General features: G+C 40.4%; 1 protein-coding gene across 1 annotated transcript in view; it reads right to left on the minus strand.

The window, feature by feature from the left end:
* Nucleotides 1-19,273, minus strand: part of LOC124359065 (prolactin-releasing peptide receptor) — a 106,354-nt gene that overhangs the window by 29,668 nt on the left and 57,413 nt on the right. The window contains exon 4 of the mRNA XM_046811472.1: nucleotides 2,361-2,741. Coding sequence (XP_046667428.1) covers nucleotides 2,361-2,741 — 381 coding nt within the window. The remainder of the gene's footprint in view (nucleotides 1-2,360; nucleotides 2,742-19,273) is intronic.

Consider the following 19,273-nt stretch of genomic DNA (forward strand, 5'->3'; position numbering starts at 1 on the left):
ACTGAAAAATGATAATTTTTCTTGTAGGTAGTAAGTATTCAATGGAGTGTCTAGTGCCAAGGAGGGTTGTGGAACTTAGGGAAGGGAGGGTTAAAGAATGGAGCGAATGAGTTTGTTTTTTAGTCTATTAAAACTTAACTCAGTAAATGCTGGTTGAAAGCCAGGCGATATTGGATTGCTATTTAAATTTTACCGATGGACAAATACCTAAGGATTGAGCGTTATTCATAGAAGTTAATAACGTGTGGTATAACACACGTTAAGAAACAAGTTGGTGGGTCTAGTTGTTTAAGTTCTACGTTTTATACCAATACACGTTAGGAAATAAGTTGGTGGGTCTGGTTGCTTAAGTTCTACGTTTTCTACTAACACACGTTAGGAAACAAGTTGGTGGGTCTGGTTGTTTAAGTTCTACGTTTTATGCTAACACACGTTCGGAAACAAGTTGGTGGGTCTGGTTGCTTAAGTTTTACGTTTTCTACTAACACACGTTAGGAAACAAGTTGGTGGGTCCGGTTGTTTAAGTTCTACGTTTTCTACTAACACACGTTAGGAAACAAGTTGGTGGGTCCGGTTGTTTAAGTTCTACGTTTTTTTACTAACACACGTTAGGAAACAAGTTGGTGGGTCCGGTTGTTTAAGTTCTACGTTTTCTAACACACGTTAGGAAACAAGTTGGTGGGTCCGGTTGTTTAAGTTCTACGTTTTCTACTAACACACGTTAGGAAACAAGTTGGTGGGTCGGTTGTTTAAGTTCTACGTTTTCTACTAACACACGTTAGGAAACAAGTTGGTGGGTCCGGTTGTTTAAGTTCTACGTTTTCTACTAACACACGTTAGGAAACAAGTTGGTGGGTCCGGTTGTTTAAGTTCTACGTTTTCTACTAACACACGTTAGGAAACAAGTTGGTTGTTTAAGTTCTACGTTTTCTACTAACACACGTTGGTTGTTTAAGTTCTACGTTTTCTACTAACACACGTTAGGAAACAAGTTGGTGGGTCCGGTTGTTTAAGTTCTACGTTTTCTACTAACACACGTTAGGAAACAAGTTGGTGGGTCTGGTTGTTTAAGTTCTACGTTTTATACTAACACATGTTAGGAAACAAGTTGGTGGGTCTGGTTGCTTAAGTTCTACGTTTTCTACTAACACACGTTAGGAAACAAGTTGGTGGGTCTGGTTGTTTAAGTTCTACGTTTTATGCTAACACATGTTCGGAAACAAGTTGGTGGGTTTGGTTGTTTAAGTTATACGGTTTATACTAACACACGTTAGGAAAAAAGTTGGTGGGTCTGGTTGTTTAACTTCTACGTTTTAATCTGCAGTGTAGATTTTTAGTATGAGATTTAAGCTTTCTCTATGTACGTGCACAGTCTTTACGACTAAGTGCTTTTAGTTTACCTGTACCTTAAACTTAGATTTGGAGTGAGTTATACTGATTTTAAACTGCATGAGTACTCTCTTATCGGACATGCCAGAATCTTTTTAAGAGAGTTCTGTAAAATTTTAACTCTTTCGTTACACACAAGGTACTTTTAATGCTATGTAATGTGATGCGTAGATCTTTTTATTCTATAAATATTCTACTAGTGAAGTATCAGCCAAAGGTATTGGAGATTGCAGCAAAACCTACAAGACATTTAAGTTTTATCTAAGTCCCTGAAAGTGAAGGGCGTGGTGGATCTTTAGATGCTTAATGGACGGTGTCACTACTAGTTGTTATTCTCTTCACTTACATATTTAGTTTATAACAGAAGCAAGCGTCAGAGACCCATGGACTTTTTATATTTGGTTATACATGCCATAATAAACACGCGTGCCAAAAGTCAGCTTTTACCTTGCAGTTTTAGGGCATAATATATTAACTGGACTATCATTATATAAGTATCCCGGCAACTTTCAAAAGATGCTATGCTACCCTCGGTATGAAATGACCTTAGCAAACAACAAAACAACTAATGTAGGTTATAATATCTTCTTTAATGCCGTTTTTTTAATCGTTCAGATCACGTTTCCCCGAAATTTATACGTATAAGAAATAACTGCCGGAAAAATATCCCAGAATGGGTTGCATATATTTTGTTACTTGTGTGTGTTCCATGTAACTGCGGTCATTACATTAGTGGAATACACCTGCATGTAGGCTACAGTTAAATTGAAACTGTTTAATCCAAACCGTAATTACTGATGCTATTTCGCATTCAGTGTTTCCAGCAGTACCTTTTAAGTCGATTAACAATTGTGCATTACATAATTATCAGCAGTGTAGAGAATTAATATTAGCATGCGTTATTGTATAACGATATTTCTACAACAAGCAAACGTATTCGTCCCAGGGATGTCGAGGAAGTATATTAGTACCTGTTTAAACTCCTTGCGGAAGTTGTCGTTGAGCCAGGCGTACAAGAACGGGTTGTAGCAGGTCGAGGACATGGCGAGAGCATGCACCATGAAGAATGCCAGGTAGTAGTAGGTCCAGGTGCCGGTGGGAATGTAGATGTCATTTAGCAGGTTGATGAGATTCAAGGGCAGCCACGACACACCGAATATCGTCACCATCGCTATCAACATCCGGTTGGTACGTCGCTTCCGCTCCCGGTCTGCTTCCTCCTTCCTCGTGTTCTTCGAGCCCGGCTTGCAGCGCGCTCTGTCGTTCAGCTTCAGCGACACTCTTACATAGCAGAAGGCGATGATGAAGAAAGGCAACACAAACTGCATGGTCGCCGTCATACCTCCGAACACCTGGCCAACACATACGGTTATCACATTATTCCCTGCGGAGAAGCTAGAAAATATATTACAAGCTGGAGTAAAACATAAACTTAGTTCATTTAACTATTGTTATTGTCAACTGTGTATAGGATACAGTGTTAAATAAGGCAGTCATTATTATATATGAAATTTATCGTCTTAAAGACACTTTTTTCGTGAACGTATCAGAATCGCTAGACTGTCAGGAGATTACTTAGGAGAGCAGGCTACATACAACTGGGCTTAGGAGAAACTAAGCTCCTTAAATCCACTCTTGCCGTTTATAACGATTGCTCTTTAGATATTTTCTCTGTGAAATACAGACAGAGTTAGGCTGAGAACTGTGGTCTGAATACGGGATATGAAGACTGTTTAACCTGTCCTACAGCCAGTGAATATTGTACCTATAGAATATTTCTTTGCAGTCTTGTACCAGTGTATAGGTTAGAACGGATCACGTTACGTAGAAACATTATTAAAGGTGTAGCTTTTAAATACAGATCATGAAGTAAAGTTCCTGGCGGGTTAATATTTTATAGAAGTTTAACAGGATAGTGAACAGCAGCGTCTTCTGGTTTTACTTATGAAAAGAGCTTTTCCAATAAAAGATTGTTAATATCATGTTTTTCAAAACTAAACTGCCTTTAAACGGTTAACGTTGGGTATAAGGTTCGTATTCACTTGACTGGTATTTTATAAATACCAACTCTTTTATTATTACTTTACCAAATATGACATTAGTTATGTTAATTATACGGAAATAAGGTTAAGAAATATATAAATTAAACGTTATGTCTATAAAGAGGCGTACAAATGTAGTTTTAATATTCTTGAAACAAAATACAATAAATATTGCATGAATGAATTGTAAGATTTTACAAGATATACTGGACGTCAGAAGTCAATTTAACAATAGGAGCTTTTTGTACCAAGGTTACAACATAGGAAAGGACGCGCTTATAAATTATAATTATCGATAATACTCAAAGCTGTATGGCTTCTCATATGTAATTTTGTTCAAACTACCTGTAATTGTGATTATTGAGTTTTATACTCATAATGTAGCTGTTGTACATCTGATGAGACAATGACAATACCCCTTCACCCACATTTCACTATATCTAGTGGTCTAGGTGCCTCTGATGACACACATCAATCTAGTCATCAATTAAATCTTACTCATATATGGACTCACTGTTTGGTTTCAGCGATGTTGCAGCTTTGGACCTTTATGAAAAATTAAATACTCTACTCAAATTCGAAAATGTTGAATTGTGTCAAGGAGAATGCAAGAGACGAAGGGATGGCTACAGCTGTGGGCTCGAAGTTATAAAAAACGCTACTACACAAGCACTTGATTGTGGTTCGTTGTGTTGTGCACAGACTCGTCTGCCGGTCACTGAACTTCCTCAGTTGCACTTCCTACTGTTCTCATGAACATAGACCACCATTTACATAGAAAAACGCATTCTTCTGTTTGGTGATAGCCATGCTAGGGACCTGGATTGTTTATTGCAGGTTCATATACCACAGCATAAAATCAGTGAACATTGCTTTCCTGAAGCTACTAACTCCTAGGTGTTAGAAAAGTGATACTGTTGACCTACTGGGAGGTACAAATGTAACTAATGCTGACCATTGCTTACGTGTCCGAGGTAACCTTTTAAACATCATTAAAAGTTTTACGTTTAAATACTTTTTACTGAAATACCCCATTTACTGGGTCTTCATAAAATTAAACAAGCGCAGATCAAATAAAAAATAGTATGTTGTGGCAAATCTTTTTATGTTTTCAAACACACAGTTTATTTTTTTTTTAGTTATCTTACCCCAAGACACTACGTAAGGAGTGGTCTGCATGTTAATACTTTAAAAAAGAAGCAAATATGCTCTGGACTTGCTAGTTGGGTAAATAGTCTTTTTCCGTGCCCAACAGTTAGAACGAGCCTCCCTAGAGATTCTAAGACTTTTTTATAAAATCTAAGTCTTGCGATGATGGTTCACCTCCATTGAGAGGTATTTGCCAAAATGTGCAAACGCTGGTAAACAAAATTGGTATAGTTGAGTCCTTCCTTCACACTGAAACTGTTGACATAGCCTGTGTATCTGAACACTGGTTCTCTAGCGTTACCCAATCAGCTGCGTCTGTAGAAGGTTACAAATAATTTGGTTCCCTTCTGTAGGTCCTCTACAGCAAGGGTTGGAGTGGGAATCATTGTACGTGAGCACTGCCCACACCCTGTTTATGATAAGCGGAAATTGGGTAAGCTCAATTATAAACCTTAAAATTACATGTGAAATTATGTGAAGCTTATAATAAATAAAAAATCGGAACTTAATTTTGAGTCAGCTGCATGTGCATTGGGTTTAATCGTTGTTGTACTTAATAGACCACCTAACGGTGACTCCAGAACATTTTGTGACAGGTTTGAAGATGCTTTGCGAATTCTTATGAATATGTCAAATGTCATCTGTGGGGACTGTAATGTTCACTTCTGGAATCAAAATAATAGACTTTTTTTATTTCTTTCAGACAATCATTTCTTTTTGTTTTCAAATCACTATAAATGAAATAACACGTCATTCACCATCTGAGGATTCTTGTATTGATACCGTCATAAGAAATATTGATTCTCTTCAAATGTCTGTTGCTATGATCCATAGCTGTACATCTGATAATGAAGCGCAGGTAATAGTTTTTTACTAATAATCCTAGAACAACAGAATTTATTAGTTGTCCGCCTTTCAGACTTTTTGTCCAGGGCTAATGCCGAACTAGTCTTGACTACTGATTGGCAACCTGTCTTCATTGAACAGAACATTTATGTTCAGTTTTCTTTGTTTATGACAGTCTTACTGACCTTGTTAAATAATTAATTCCCGTTGGTCTTATATAAAAAATAAAAAAACCGTAAGCCGAAGTGGGTACCAAATGATATATTACAATTAAAGAGGACCTAAGAGACTCTTATACACTCCAGCGTCATTACCCAACTGACAGCCTTCGCAACATTTCTAAAGAAGAAATCGAGATTACAGAAAACTCATCTGCAAGGCTAAATCAACGTCGGCAGAAAATCACATGAAATGGCAGTATCACTAGAGGCTAGAGCCGTGTGGCAGGTTGTATCTAATTATTCTGGAGAGACTCATACATGTAACAAAATTCAGATGTTGAACGTGAATAAATCATCTTTAAACCCAGCCGAACAAGGCAAAACCATCTACATTAACTCGGACAGCAGGGCTGCTCTGCAGGCCTTGGCCAACCACGACGATTTAGGTGTTTTGTCATACAATATTTTATATTCTAAACATATTTTTACTAAGTTCCTTTGCCACATAGATGTTGGAATTAAACCTTTATATATTCATAACTTTATGTCTTAAGTCAATATTGTTGATAGGAAGGAATGGTCAAAAGGTGAGCCTGACTACATGAAGAAGGCTCTAACCTGGTACACGGACGGGTCAAAGACTCTGAAGGGTACTGGGGCAGGGGTCTGGGGAGCCAGACCGAAGGTTAACTTAACCTTTAGCCTAGGTAAACTGGCAACTGTCTTTCAGGCTGAAGTTACAGCCCCTGTAGAATGTGCAAGAGAATGTTGAAAGAGGCTACAAAGGCAAAAACATCTACATTAACTCGGACAGCAGGGTTGCTCTGCAGGCCTTGGCCAACCATGACTGTAATTCGAAGACAGTCTGGGAATGCCATAAGGTCATGAAATTGCTGGAGAAAACCAATAAAGTTATTCTAACTTGGGTGCCTGGACATAGAGGAATCACAGGAAATGAAGGGGCAGACAGTTGCGCTAACTTGGGAGCCAACTGTCCTCTTACCGGTAATGAACCAACGTGTGGGGTCTCATATAACTTAGCACGTAGATCAGTTACCAAGTGGATGGCTAACAAACACCTACAACATTGGAGAAATACTGAGGGGAATGTACAAGCAAAGCGGATGCTCAAGGGACCATCAAGGAACATTGCAGCAGATGCCCTTAGAATGAGTAGAACGGAGATCCGAAAGGTGACTGGTTTTATGACAGGTTATTGGATATTCCGAAGTCACCTGAACAGAATAAGTATTCCAGTTCAGGAAACACTGTGCAGGAAATGTGGCGAGGCTGACGAAACAGCCAAGCACGTCATATTTGAATGCCCGGCATTACAGAGCAAACGCTCAAGATCCCTAGGTGTTCTTATGCATACGGAAGAGGGGTTGGAACAGGAAAGCATTGTTCAGAAGATCTCATGGTTTTGTAAACGCCTGGGATTTGATACAGCTTAAACCTGGGAGAGGGTGCACAATAAGCCGGATGGCTGAGAGGCAACTACCAGGCCTAGGAAACCTGGCCCTCTGTTACAAAAAAAACCAGCCGAATGAAATTCCAGAATTTTTGAATAATATATTTTAAACCTTTCAAAAGTTCCTAAAAATGTACCTAATATTCAACTATGAACTCCTTTTTTCTGTGCAAATCTTCTGTTTTCTTAGACCAGTCTCAGAAAATAAAGTTGTTAATGTAATTTCAAACCTTAAGTCTAGCTACGCTACTGATATTTATGACTTGTTTCTGGCGATAATCATTCCAGTAGCAGCACCTTTAGCAGTGCTGTTGACTGTGCCGTTACTTAATAATTCAATATTCCAGGGTAAATTTCCTTCGAGTCTTAAACATTCAAAAGTTATAATGGTATTCAACAAGGGATCCAAGAATTCACCAGACAATTATAGACCGATATCTATTCTTCCTGTATTGAGTAAATTTTATGAACGTACTGTATATTGACAGACTGATTAACTTCCTTGAGCAGCATTCTCTTATCTCGCCAACTCAATTCTGATTTTTAAGGAATAAATCTATTACTGATGCCATAAACGGCTTTTTAGTTGCTACAATCACGGCTTTGGATCAGGGGGAATGCTCGGCTGAGATCTTTTGCGATTTTAGTCCAGCTTTTGACACCGTGAACCGTCAACTTCTAAGAAAATTGGAAACCTATGGTGTTTTACTGCAATGGTTTCACTCCTATATCTCTGGTAGAACCCAATGTGTTGTGGTGATGAATTCATGGCAAAACATGTTCTAGGTCCTTTTCTATAACCTCTGACGTTCCCCAAGGCTCTTTTACAGGTCCTCTTTTGTTTTTGCTATATGCAAATTATCCTACTTAAAGAATCACTTGGTGCAATACGCTGATGATACAAGTGTTGTTGTACGAGCGAAGACTACTCAATTACTTGATGCTTCTCTGCAGTAAATGTTACTGCATCTTGGTGTGGTTCGAAAGACACAATTTGTCTATGAACAAGCTTGCTTTATTTTGGACCACATAGGCCTTCGACTGAGATTCTAAACTTTGCCACTGTATATAATGGGGCTCCAGGTTTTGAATCTAATTTTTGTTGGTGTTTTAGGGATGCATATAAACTCTGACTTTAACTGGAAAACTTACATTGATCAGCTGTAAAGGAAATTATACAGTTGAATTTCTTCTCTTAGATATTTATCTAGATTCTTAAATAATTCTATTATTAAAATGGTTTATTATAGTTATTGTTTTACACTGGTATCATATGGTATTATCTTCTAGGGAACTTCATCGTCACCCCCTTTCAACCGGGGTTTTAGATTGCAGAAAATGACTGTGAGGGCGATTTGTGGTCTCGGGAGCCGGGAGAGTTGCCGACATGAATTCCCTCGTGGACCAATTCCTTACCCTACCATCCTCATTCATATATTCGCAGTGTGTGTTTACTTTTAAAAACCTGTCCTCCTTTCCAGTACTTACATCCTTATTCCACACGATTCAAAACCTATCCTATGATTCCAAAGTATCACCATGAATTCTTAAAAAAAAGCAACCATATATCTTGGGAAAATATGTTATAATGATCTGCCATACTATATAAAAGATAGTTAAATAGTCATTCAGTAAACCTTGAGTTGACTGTTATAACGGTCTGGTGGAGTTACTTTTCATCAGGGACAACCTACCGCACAATTTTATAGTATGTTACGTGCTTCAGTAAACCTTGAATGGACTATTATAACGGTCTGGTGGAGGTACTTTTCATCAGGGACAACCTACCGCACAATTTTATAGTACGTCACGTGCTTCAGTAAACCTTGAATGGACTATTATAACGGTCTGGTGGAGTTACTTTTCATCAGAGACAACCTACCGCACAATTTTATAGTACGTCACGTACTTCAGTAAACCTTGAATGGACTATTATAACGGTCTGGTGGAGTTACTTTTCATCAGAGACAACCTACCGCACAATTTTATAGTACGTCACGTGCTTCAGTAAACCTTGAAAGGACTATTATAACGGTCTGGTGGAGTTACTGTACATCAGAGACACCCTTGCGCACAATGTAGCCGTACAAAGGGGGTGTTTGTGTGAAACAATTCATGCTTCGGACTAAAACCAATTGTTATCCTGTGTACAAAGCAAATCCTTTTATCGCTACAAACGTTTGGCGGATACAACATCTACTGCGAATATCACCTAATCTAGAAATAAACCACCAAACACTGTTTATTATATAAAAACAACACAACTATAAAATGGAACTATTTTTAAATTATAGGCGCCTTCACAGAAGATATTAGGTTCATATTATGTACGGAAAATTTGGATACGTTACTCATGGTATTCACGTACTCGTACTCTTAACTCTTACGGCTCAATTATAAAAATGTGAAATGATTTTTTTTAGTGGAAAACATGATGCTAAATAGTCTTCAAAATTAATAATACACTAAACTGTATATTGCAATTTATACTGAAGAATTGTTAGTTGCTTGATATTGATACAAGTTTTCATAAAGATTAAAATGTTATATATTATGGTAGTATGACATTTATTGCAAATTTCCGCACACATACACATTAGTTATATTTGTTCGCTAATTTCGGCTTATTGGTCCACTGTCTAATAAGGTTTATGAAGAGTACAGTGTTCTTGACGATAGAAAGCAAGAGGCTAGTCTTGTCAATGTAGCTTACATAGGATGTATTATAGCAGCCTCGTGGTGATAACCACACACCTTCTATTGGATTTTATATAATTAAGTATAGTAGGTAATATTCCTAGTTCTGAAAAACATACAAACGCACAAAAAGTGATAAAAAATGTCGTACTTTATTCTACGTTGTTAAGGACTACTGAGCTTAGTTTTACGAGTATGTCGTTGTTGTCAGGAAACGATCTTAATCAAACGTATTATCACTGTAAGATAGGGGAAAATATTTTTAAGGGACAAAATTATATTATGACCTTACAATATTTGTTAGCCATCTCACCCAAACCCTCTTGAATATCTTCTGTTACATGGTAGGCACTATCGCGAGAGTGCTGCCTGAAGCCACACAGATGGTTGGAGGCATTCCTATCAGACTTTTCGAACACTATAAATATTCTACTTTAAACAATCATTAAAACAGCTGTTTTCGGTTTGCATTAAAATTTGAGAAGTTAAACTGTCATAGACGCAGTACTGACAGACCTATTGTGTATGATTGACCCAAAGACATACCTAATTGATTGACTATTATACTGTATGTCTATGGTCAATTAATCAATTAAAATCAGCTTTGTTTCTATCTATATTGTGCGTGAAAAAATGAGCCCCATTAGTACAAAATAAGTTTCTTACGGAAATATTTAATATTTCAAAATGTTTATAAAAAAATGTAAAAATTAATTACCAGAACTGAGCTAAAAACTTCTGAATTAAGAAAAAATCGCAATGGTCAAGATAGACAATTCAACATAAAGTTGTAAAAGAGACGCAAGTTAACATTATCATCGGTGTATAAAGGTAATAGAAAATAGAAGTAAACAGATAAACGTACGGACGAAGTAAAGGTGTTTTTTAGAGTTGGCCATATGCAAATAGTTCTACTTTCAAAGGTTTATGAAAGCTATTGTTTAAGGAATGATGAGAGCACTGTAACGTAACATTTATATTACTTGTTGGGACGATAAAAACTATTCTCTCAACAGCTTGTCTGATAGCAACACTTACAATTGTGTCACTACAATTAAACGTAATCCTTTGATTAACATTTAAATTTAACATTAACATTTAATTAATTCCAACACTAGGCAATAAATTATTCAGGGACTCAAGTGTTGCAGTGTACAGACCCGCGCCGCGACGATATGAGGCCCAAAGGCTGATATGCTTGTCTGCGAATTAACCAGTATGTTCCACTCGACGCAACGAGGGACTCTGGGCTCGAGTGTTGCAGTGTACATCACCGCGTGGCGACACCCTGAGGGCTGGTTGTGTGTCTGCGAATTAAGCAATAATTCCTGCTTGAATCAACGAGTGACTCTGGGCTCGAGTGTTGCAGTGTACATCACCGCGTGGCGACACCCTGAGGGCTGGTTGTGTGTCTGCGAACTAAGCAATAATTCCTGCTTGAATCAACGAGTGACTCTGGGCTCGAGTGTTGCAGTGTACATCACTGCGTAGCGACATCCTGAAGGCTGGTTGTGTGTCTGCGAACTAAGCAATAATTCCTGCTTGAATCAACGAGTGACTCTGGGCTCGAGTGTTGCAGTGTACATCACCGCGTGGCGACACCCTGAGGGCTGGTTGTGTGTCTGCGAACTAAGCAATAATTCCTGCTTGAATCAACGAGTGACTCTGGGCTCGAGTGTTGCAGTGTACATCACTGCGTAGCGACATCCTGAAGGCTGGTTGTGTGTCTGCGAACTAAGCAATAATTCCTGCTTGAATCAACGAGTGACTCTGGGGTCAAGTGTTGCAGTGTACATCACCGCGTGGCGACACCCTGAGGACTGGTTGTGTGTCTGCGAACTAAGCAATAATTCCTGCTCGAATCAACGAGTGACTCTGGGCTCGAGAGTTGTAGTGTACATCACCGCGTGGCGACACCCTGAGGGCTGGTTGTGTGTCTGCGAACTATGCAATAATTCCTGCTCGAATCAACGAGTGACTCTGGGCTCGAGAGTTGTAGTGTACATCACCGCGTGGCGACACCCTGAGGGCTGGTTGTGTGTCTGCGAACTAAGCAATAATTCCTGCTCGAATCAACGAGTGACTCTGGGCTCGAGAGTTGTAGTGTACATCACCGCGTGGCGACATCCTGAGGGCTGGTTGTGTGTCTGCGAACTAAGCAATAATTCCTGCTCGAATCAACGAGTGACTCTGGGCTCGAGTGTTGCAGTGTACATCACCGCGTGGCGACATCCTGAGGGCTGGTTGTGTGTCTGCGAACTAAGCAATAATTCCTGCTCGAATCAACGAGTGACTCTGGGCTCGAGAGTTGTAGTGTACATCACCGCGTGGCGACACCCTGAGGGCTGGTTGTGTGTCTGCGAACTAAGCAATAATTCCTGCTCGAATCAACGAGTGATTCTGGGCTTGAGTGTTGTAGTGTACATCACCGCGTGGCGGCACCCTGAGGGCTAGTTGTGTGTCTGCGAACTAAGCAATAATTCCTGCTCGAATCAACGAGTGATTCTGGGCTTGAGTGTTGTAGTGTACATCACCGCGTGGCGGCACCCTGAGGGCTAGTTGTGTGTCTGCGAACTAAGCAATAATTCCTGCTCGAATCAACGAGTGACTCTGGGCTTGAGTGTTGTAGTGTACATCACCGCGTGGCGACACCCTGAGGGCTGGTTGTGTGTCTGCGAACTAAGCAATAATTCCTGCTTGAATCAACGAGTGACTCTGGGCTCGAGTGTTGCAGTGTACATCACCGCGTGGCGACACCCTGAGGGCTGGTTGTGTGTCTGCGAACTAAGCAATAATTCCTGCTTGAATCAACGAGTGACTCTGGGCTCGAGTGTTGCAGTGTACATCACCGCGTGGCGACACCCTAAGGGCTAGTTGTGTGTCTGCGAACTAAGCAATAATTCCTGCTTGAATCAACGAGTGACTCTGGGCTCGAGTGTTGCAGTGTACATCACCGCGTGGCGACACCCTAAGGGCTAGTTGTGTGTCTGCGAACTAAGCAATAATTCCTGCTTGAATCAACGAGTGACTCTGGGCTTGAGTGTTGCAGTGTACATCACCGCGTGGCGACACCCTGAGGGCTAGTTGTGTGTCTGCGAACTAAGCAATAATTCCTGCTTGAATCAACGAGTGACTCTGGGCTTGAGTGTTGTAGTGTACATCACCGCGTGGCGACACCCTGAGGGCTAGTTGTGTGTCTGCGAACTAAGCAATAATTCCTGCTTGAATCAACGAGTGACTCTGGGCTTGAGTGTTGCAGTGTACATCACCGCGTGGCGACACCCTGAGGGCTGGTTGTGTGTCTGCGAATTAAGCAATAATTCCTGCTTGAATCAACGAGTGACTCTGGGCTTGAGTGTTATAGTGTACGCCATCACGCGACGCTCTGGGGCCCGAGGGATGAGGTGTTTGTTTGCTAATTAACGAATAAGTCCCGCTCGAGGCAACGAGTGACTCTGGGCTTGAGTGTTGTAGTGTACGCCATACCGCGACGCTCTGGGGCCCGAGGGATGAGTTGTTTGTTTGCTAATTAACGAATAAGTCCCGCTCGAGGCAACGAGTGACTCTGGGCTTGAGTGTTATAGTGTACGCCGCGCCGCGACGCTCTGGGGCCCGAGCGATGAGGTGTTTGTTTGCTAATTAACGAATAAGTCCCGCTCGAGGCAACGAGTGACTCTGGGTTTGAGTGTCGTAGTGTACGCCGCGCCGCGACGCTCTGGGGCCCGAGGGATGAGTTGTTTGTTTGCTAATTAACGAATAAGTCCCGCTCGAGGCAACGAGTGACTCTGGGCTTGAGTGTTGTAGTGTACGCCGCGCCGCGACGCTCTGGGGCCCGAGGGCTGAGTTGTTTGTTTGCGAATTAACGAATAAGTCCCGCTCGTGGCAACGAGTGACTCTGTGGCTTGAGTGTTCTAGTGTATAGCGCCGCGCCTCGACGGTCTGGGGCCCAAGGGCTTAGTTGTTTGTTTGCTAATTAACGAATAAGTCCCGCTCGAGGCAACGAGTGACTCTGGGCTAGAGTGTTGTAGTGTATGCCACGCCGCGACGCTCTGGGGCCCGGGGGCTGAGTTGTTTGTTCTCGAATTAACGAATAAGTCCCGCTCAAGGCAACGAGTGACTCTGGGCTAGAGTGTTGTAGTGTATGCCACGCCGCGACGCTCTGGGGCCCGGGGGCTGAGTTGTTTGTTCTCGAATTAACGAATAAGTCCCGCTCAAGGCAACGAGTGACTCTGGGCTAGAGTGTTGTAGTGTATGCCACGCCGCGACGCTCTGGGGCCCGGGGGCTGAGTTGTTTGTTTTCGAATTAACGAATAAATCCCGCTCGAGGCAACGAGTGACTCTGGGCTCGAGTGTTGTAGTGTACCGCGCCGCGCCGCGACGCTCTGGGGCCCGAGGGCCGAGTTGTTTGTCTGCGAATTAACGAGCGGGCTCGGATTGCTGATCAAATACCGCTACGGAACCTCATTACTGCTGGTCGGCACCACCTCCCCCTTCCTCTCACTTTGTTTACTCACCGTCATTTCTTAGAGCCTTCCACGAGTACTTTCCTTCGTGTAACCTGAATCAATTTTAAAACATCAAGACCAACATTATGTAATTTAGTGTGGTAAACCAGTTTTCACCACAATGAACCGATAATTGTGCTTACTCAAACGTAAAATTGTTGTTTTCCAAATGTTTATTCAAACAAACAATTAGTAAATGTCCTTTATTGTGCCCTTAGGTGTGCATCGTACTACATTTTAAATGTTAACGTACTTTATCCAGAAATTGTGTTAGCAGCAAGTACGTAAACATGGCTTAACTGACCGTAATGGGTTCCAGTCCATCCGTGGATGCAACGAGAATAAGCCAGTTAAATTCTTCATATTTGTTTATGTCGTACTGTCGCATATTCCCTCGCTCGGAGAGGAAAATACCTATTGAATAAAACAATTCCTCAAATCTGCGATCTAAAATTAAAAGAGATTAGTTAAGCCAACTCTATAAAGTTAGAAAACAAAGACATAAACAAATCATCGTGAGCTATTTGCAATATGATGGCGACCCTCCAAGATTCTTTAAATACAAATGAAGGTTCTTGACAACAACATCTAATCCTCGCATGGTTCCATTACGTGTATACTAATTTGCCACTCTAAGATTTACAAATATTGAGAGTGGATTTGTTTTATGTTTGTTGCTGTAAGAGTACCAGAGTGGATTAGTTACTGTAAGAGTACCAGAGTGGATTTGTTTTATGTTTGTTGCTGTAAGAGCACCAGAGTGGATTTGTTTTATGTTTGTTGCTGTAAGAGTACCAGAGTGGATTTGTTGTATGTTTGTTGCTGTAAGAGTACCAGAGTGGATTTGTTTTATGTTTGTTGCTGTAAGAGTACCAGAGTGGATTTGTTTTATGTTTGTTGCTGTAAGAGTACCAGAGTGGATTTGTTTTAGTTACTGTAAGAGTACCAGAGTGGATTTGTTTTATGTTTGTTGCTGTAAGAGCACCAGAGTGGATTTGTTTTATGTTTGTTGCTGTAAGAGTACCAGAGTGGATTTGTTGTATGTTTGTTGCTGTAAGAGTACCAGAGTGGATTTGTTTTATGTTTGTTGCTGTAAGAGTACCAGAGTGGATTTGTTTTATGTTTGTTGCTGTAAGAGTACCAGAGTGGATTATATTCATGGAGAAATAATCCAAGTCTGTAAATTTTTACCGAGTGCTCTTTTTTACGTCGTTACTACATAAATGAACATAAAATCGTGAAAATTTCTCAAATTTAAACTTTTAATCCCACCATTCCTTAGTTTTACGTTGCATTAGTCATAATTGTATATTTGTTATCCAATATTTGTATGTAGTTTTCTCTTTGACATCCCGCTGCTTGTGATTGATTGATACCATACGAACGAGTATAGATGTGTTTATAAGCTATGATTCAGGTGCAGTTTTGAAAGCAAACTAACGTGGTTCTTTAAAATATTGTATTAGTACAAACTTCTTTTGAAAACATTGATTTAAATTGTGTAATAGCAATTAAATGCACGTTTATGTGTAAGAATATAAATGAGATGAAAGAATTCTTCAATATTATCCGATTCAATGGCTTTATCATAATTTGGTGTAGAATGAAGAATATAATCAATTTGATCTCCTTCCTCTAAAAATGTGCTATTGAAGACGCCTATAACATTCAAACTATAACATTTAATAACGAAGGTGTTGTCAAACATTAGTATCCCTTATCTAAAACCCATCATTTCCAAACAAGGCGCGATTCCCACGAGGATTGTTAGAAAATCCATCGCTTTCAATAATATTTCTAACTAGATTTCTGGTAAAATGAGGCATGAAGTTTTTAATCTTAACTGGCACACACACTCAGTGATCATATTTGTGTATAGTATTATAATTAATCACTCATCTTCACTATCAACTCCAAGGTAAGGGTATGCTACACCAAGTGTCACGTAACATTCATCGCTGAGACTGCTTGAAGAATTTCAAATATATAGTTTATTTTATTCTCGAGATGTCCAGCAGACAGGAGAAAGAGGTTCAAAAGTTTTACTTCACCCTGGCAGACAAAAGAGAGATTGTGTAAGCTTTCAATGGCACTTAGACGAACTCTATGTATGGACATGTACACTCATGAAACTCATTCTTGTACAGATAGAAATTAAGCTTAATGGAAAATAAGTGTATTTCTCAAGTATCTTGCCACATGATAAACTACAGTTTTTGTTCATTAAGATTTTTACAGTAGTAAAAATAATAAAAGTTCTGACGAGATAGTGACGGAAAAAAACGTATGAGTGCTCTGAAATCAAACCTAATGTATTTAATTTCTAATACATTATATTTTACTCTATGAATAAGAATATTATATACTAAAATCTTATACACTAGTAATTCAGTTTGCTTACAAAATTATTTATTCTCCTAGTCAAAATGGTTTTCCAGAAGAACAATATAAAATATTTTAACCAACTCCTACAATAGAACGGTATATTAAAGATTTATAAATAGGGATCCTAAAAGACCTAAACTCTTCTGATATTTTCAGAAATAACTTCTCTTCATAGTAGTGGGTGCTCAAGAGTATTTTAGGTGCTTTGTACAAAAATCAGTACGCATCACATATACGAGTAGAATCGATTACGAGCTGGAAAGTTATAACATCATGTAAAGTTAGAAGAGATAGTTAAATACGTAAATATTAAAAGCATGTAAACAATGACCTATTTGCACTTCCTCCCAAAAGTGGACGCTGAAATATATTTTTTAGGGCTTTGTATAAGTAAGAATGAAAGCAGGCGGCAGACCTGTATGAAGGCGATTATATGCAAGCAACTGATAATAGAGTGAAAAGTTACAGGTGGTCACTATGGACATAAATATTAGTATCACCTAAACCCTGACCTGCCTGAACTTCTCAGAAGGCCAGTTCTCCTCACAGTAGTGTGTGCTCTCGAGCGTGTTGTGCGTCATGTATATACCGTAGGGTAGAGTGACCAGCAGACTGAACACCCAGATGATGGCGATTATATGCAAGCAACTGATAATATAGTGAAAAGTTACAGGTGGTCACTATGGACATAAATATTAGTATCACCTAAACCCTGACCTGCCTGAACTTCTCAGAAGGCCAGTTCTCCTCACAGTAGTGTGTGCTCTCGAGCGTGTTGTGCGTCATGTATATACCGTAGGGTAGAGTGACCAGCAGACTGAACACCCAGATGATGGCGATTATATGCAAGCAACTGATAATATAGTGAAAAGTTACAGGTGGTCACTATGGACATAAATATTAGTATCACCTAAACCCTGACCTGCCTGAACTTCTCAGAAGGCCAGTTCTCCTCACAGTAGTGTGTGCTCTCGAGCGTGTTGTGCGTCATGTATATACCGTAGGGTAGAGTGACCAGCAGACTGAACACCCAGATGATGGCGATTATATGCAAGCAACTGACAATATAGTGAAAAGTTACAGGTGGTCACTATGGACATAAATATTAGTATCACCTAAACCCTGACCTGCCTGAACTTCTCAGAAGGCCAGTTCTCCTCACAGTAGTGTGTGCTCTCGAGCGTGTTGTGCGTCATGTATATACCGTAGGGTAGAGTGACCAGCAGACTGAACACCCAGATGATGGCGATTATATGCAAGCAACTGATAATATAGTGAAAAGTTACAGGTGGTCACTATGGACATAAATATTAGTATCACCTAAACCCTGACCTGCCTGAACTTCTCAGAAGGCCAGTTCTCCTCACAGTAGTGTGTGCTCTCGAGCGTGTTGTGCGTCATGTATATACCGTAGGGTAGAGTGACCAGCAGACTGAACACCCAGATGATGGCGATTATATGCAAGCAACTGACAATATAGTGAAAAGTTACAGGTGGTCACTATGGACATAAATATTAGTATCACCTAAACCCTGACCTGCCTGAACTTCTCAGAAGGCCAGTTCTCCTCACAGTAGTGTGTGCTCTCGAGCGTGTTGTGCGTCATGTATATACCGTAGGGTAGAGTGACCAGCAGACTGAACACCCAGATGATGGCGATTATATGCAAGCAACTGATAATATAGTGAAAAGTTACAGGTGGTCACTATGGACATAAATATTAGTATCACCTAAACCCTGACCTGCCTGAACTTCTCAGAAGGCCAGTTCTCCTCACAGTAGTGTGTGCTCTCGAGCGTGTTGTGCGTCATGTATATACCGTAGGGTAGAGTGACCAGCAGACTGAACACCCAGATGATGGCGATTATATGCAAGCAACTGATAATATAGTGAAAAGTTACAGGTGGTCACTATGGACATAAATATTAGTATCACCTAAACCCTGACCTGCCTGAACTTCTCAGAAGGCCAGTTCTCCTCACAGTAGTGTGTGCTCTCGAGCGTGTTGTGCGTCATGTATATACCGTAGGGTAGAGTGACCAGCAGACTGAACACCCAGATGATGGCGATTATATGCAAGCAACTGATAATATAGTGAAAAGTTACAGGTGGTCACTATGGACATAAATATTAGTATCACCTAAACCCTGACCTGCCTGAACTTCTCAGAAGGCCAGTTCTCCTCACAGTAGTGTGTGCTCTCGAGCGTGTTGTGCGTCATGTATATACCGTAGGGTAGAGTGACCAGCAGACTGAACACCCAGATGATGGCGATTATATGCAAGCAACTGATAATATAGTGAAAAGTTACAGGTGGTCACTATGGACATAAATATTAGTATCACCTAAACCCTGACCTGCCTGAACTTCTCAGAAGGCCAGTTCTCCTCACAGTAGTGTGTGCTCTCGAGCGTGTTGTGCGTCATGTATATACCGTAGGGTAGAGTGACCAGCAGACTGAACACCCAGATGATGGCGATTATATGCAAGCAACTGATAATAGAGTGAAAAGTTACAGGTGGTCACTATGGACATAAATATTAGTATCACCTAAACCCTGACCTGCCTGAACTTCTCAGAAGGCCAGTTCTCCTCACAGTAGTGTGTGCTCTCGAGCGTGTTGTGCGT

Source organism: Homalodisca vitripennis, chromosome 4 (assembly GCF_021130785.1).
Source record: "Homalodisca vitripennis isolate AUS2020 chromosome 4, UT_GWSS_2.1, whole genome shotgun sequence".
NCBI lineage: Eukaryota > Metazoa > Arthropoda > Insecta > Hemiptera > Cicadellidae > Homalodisca > Homalodisca vitripennis.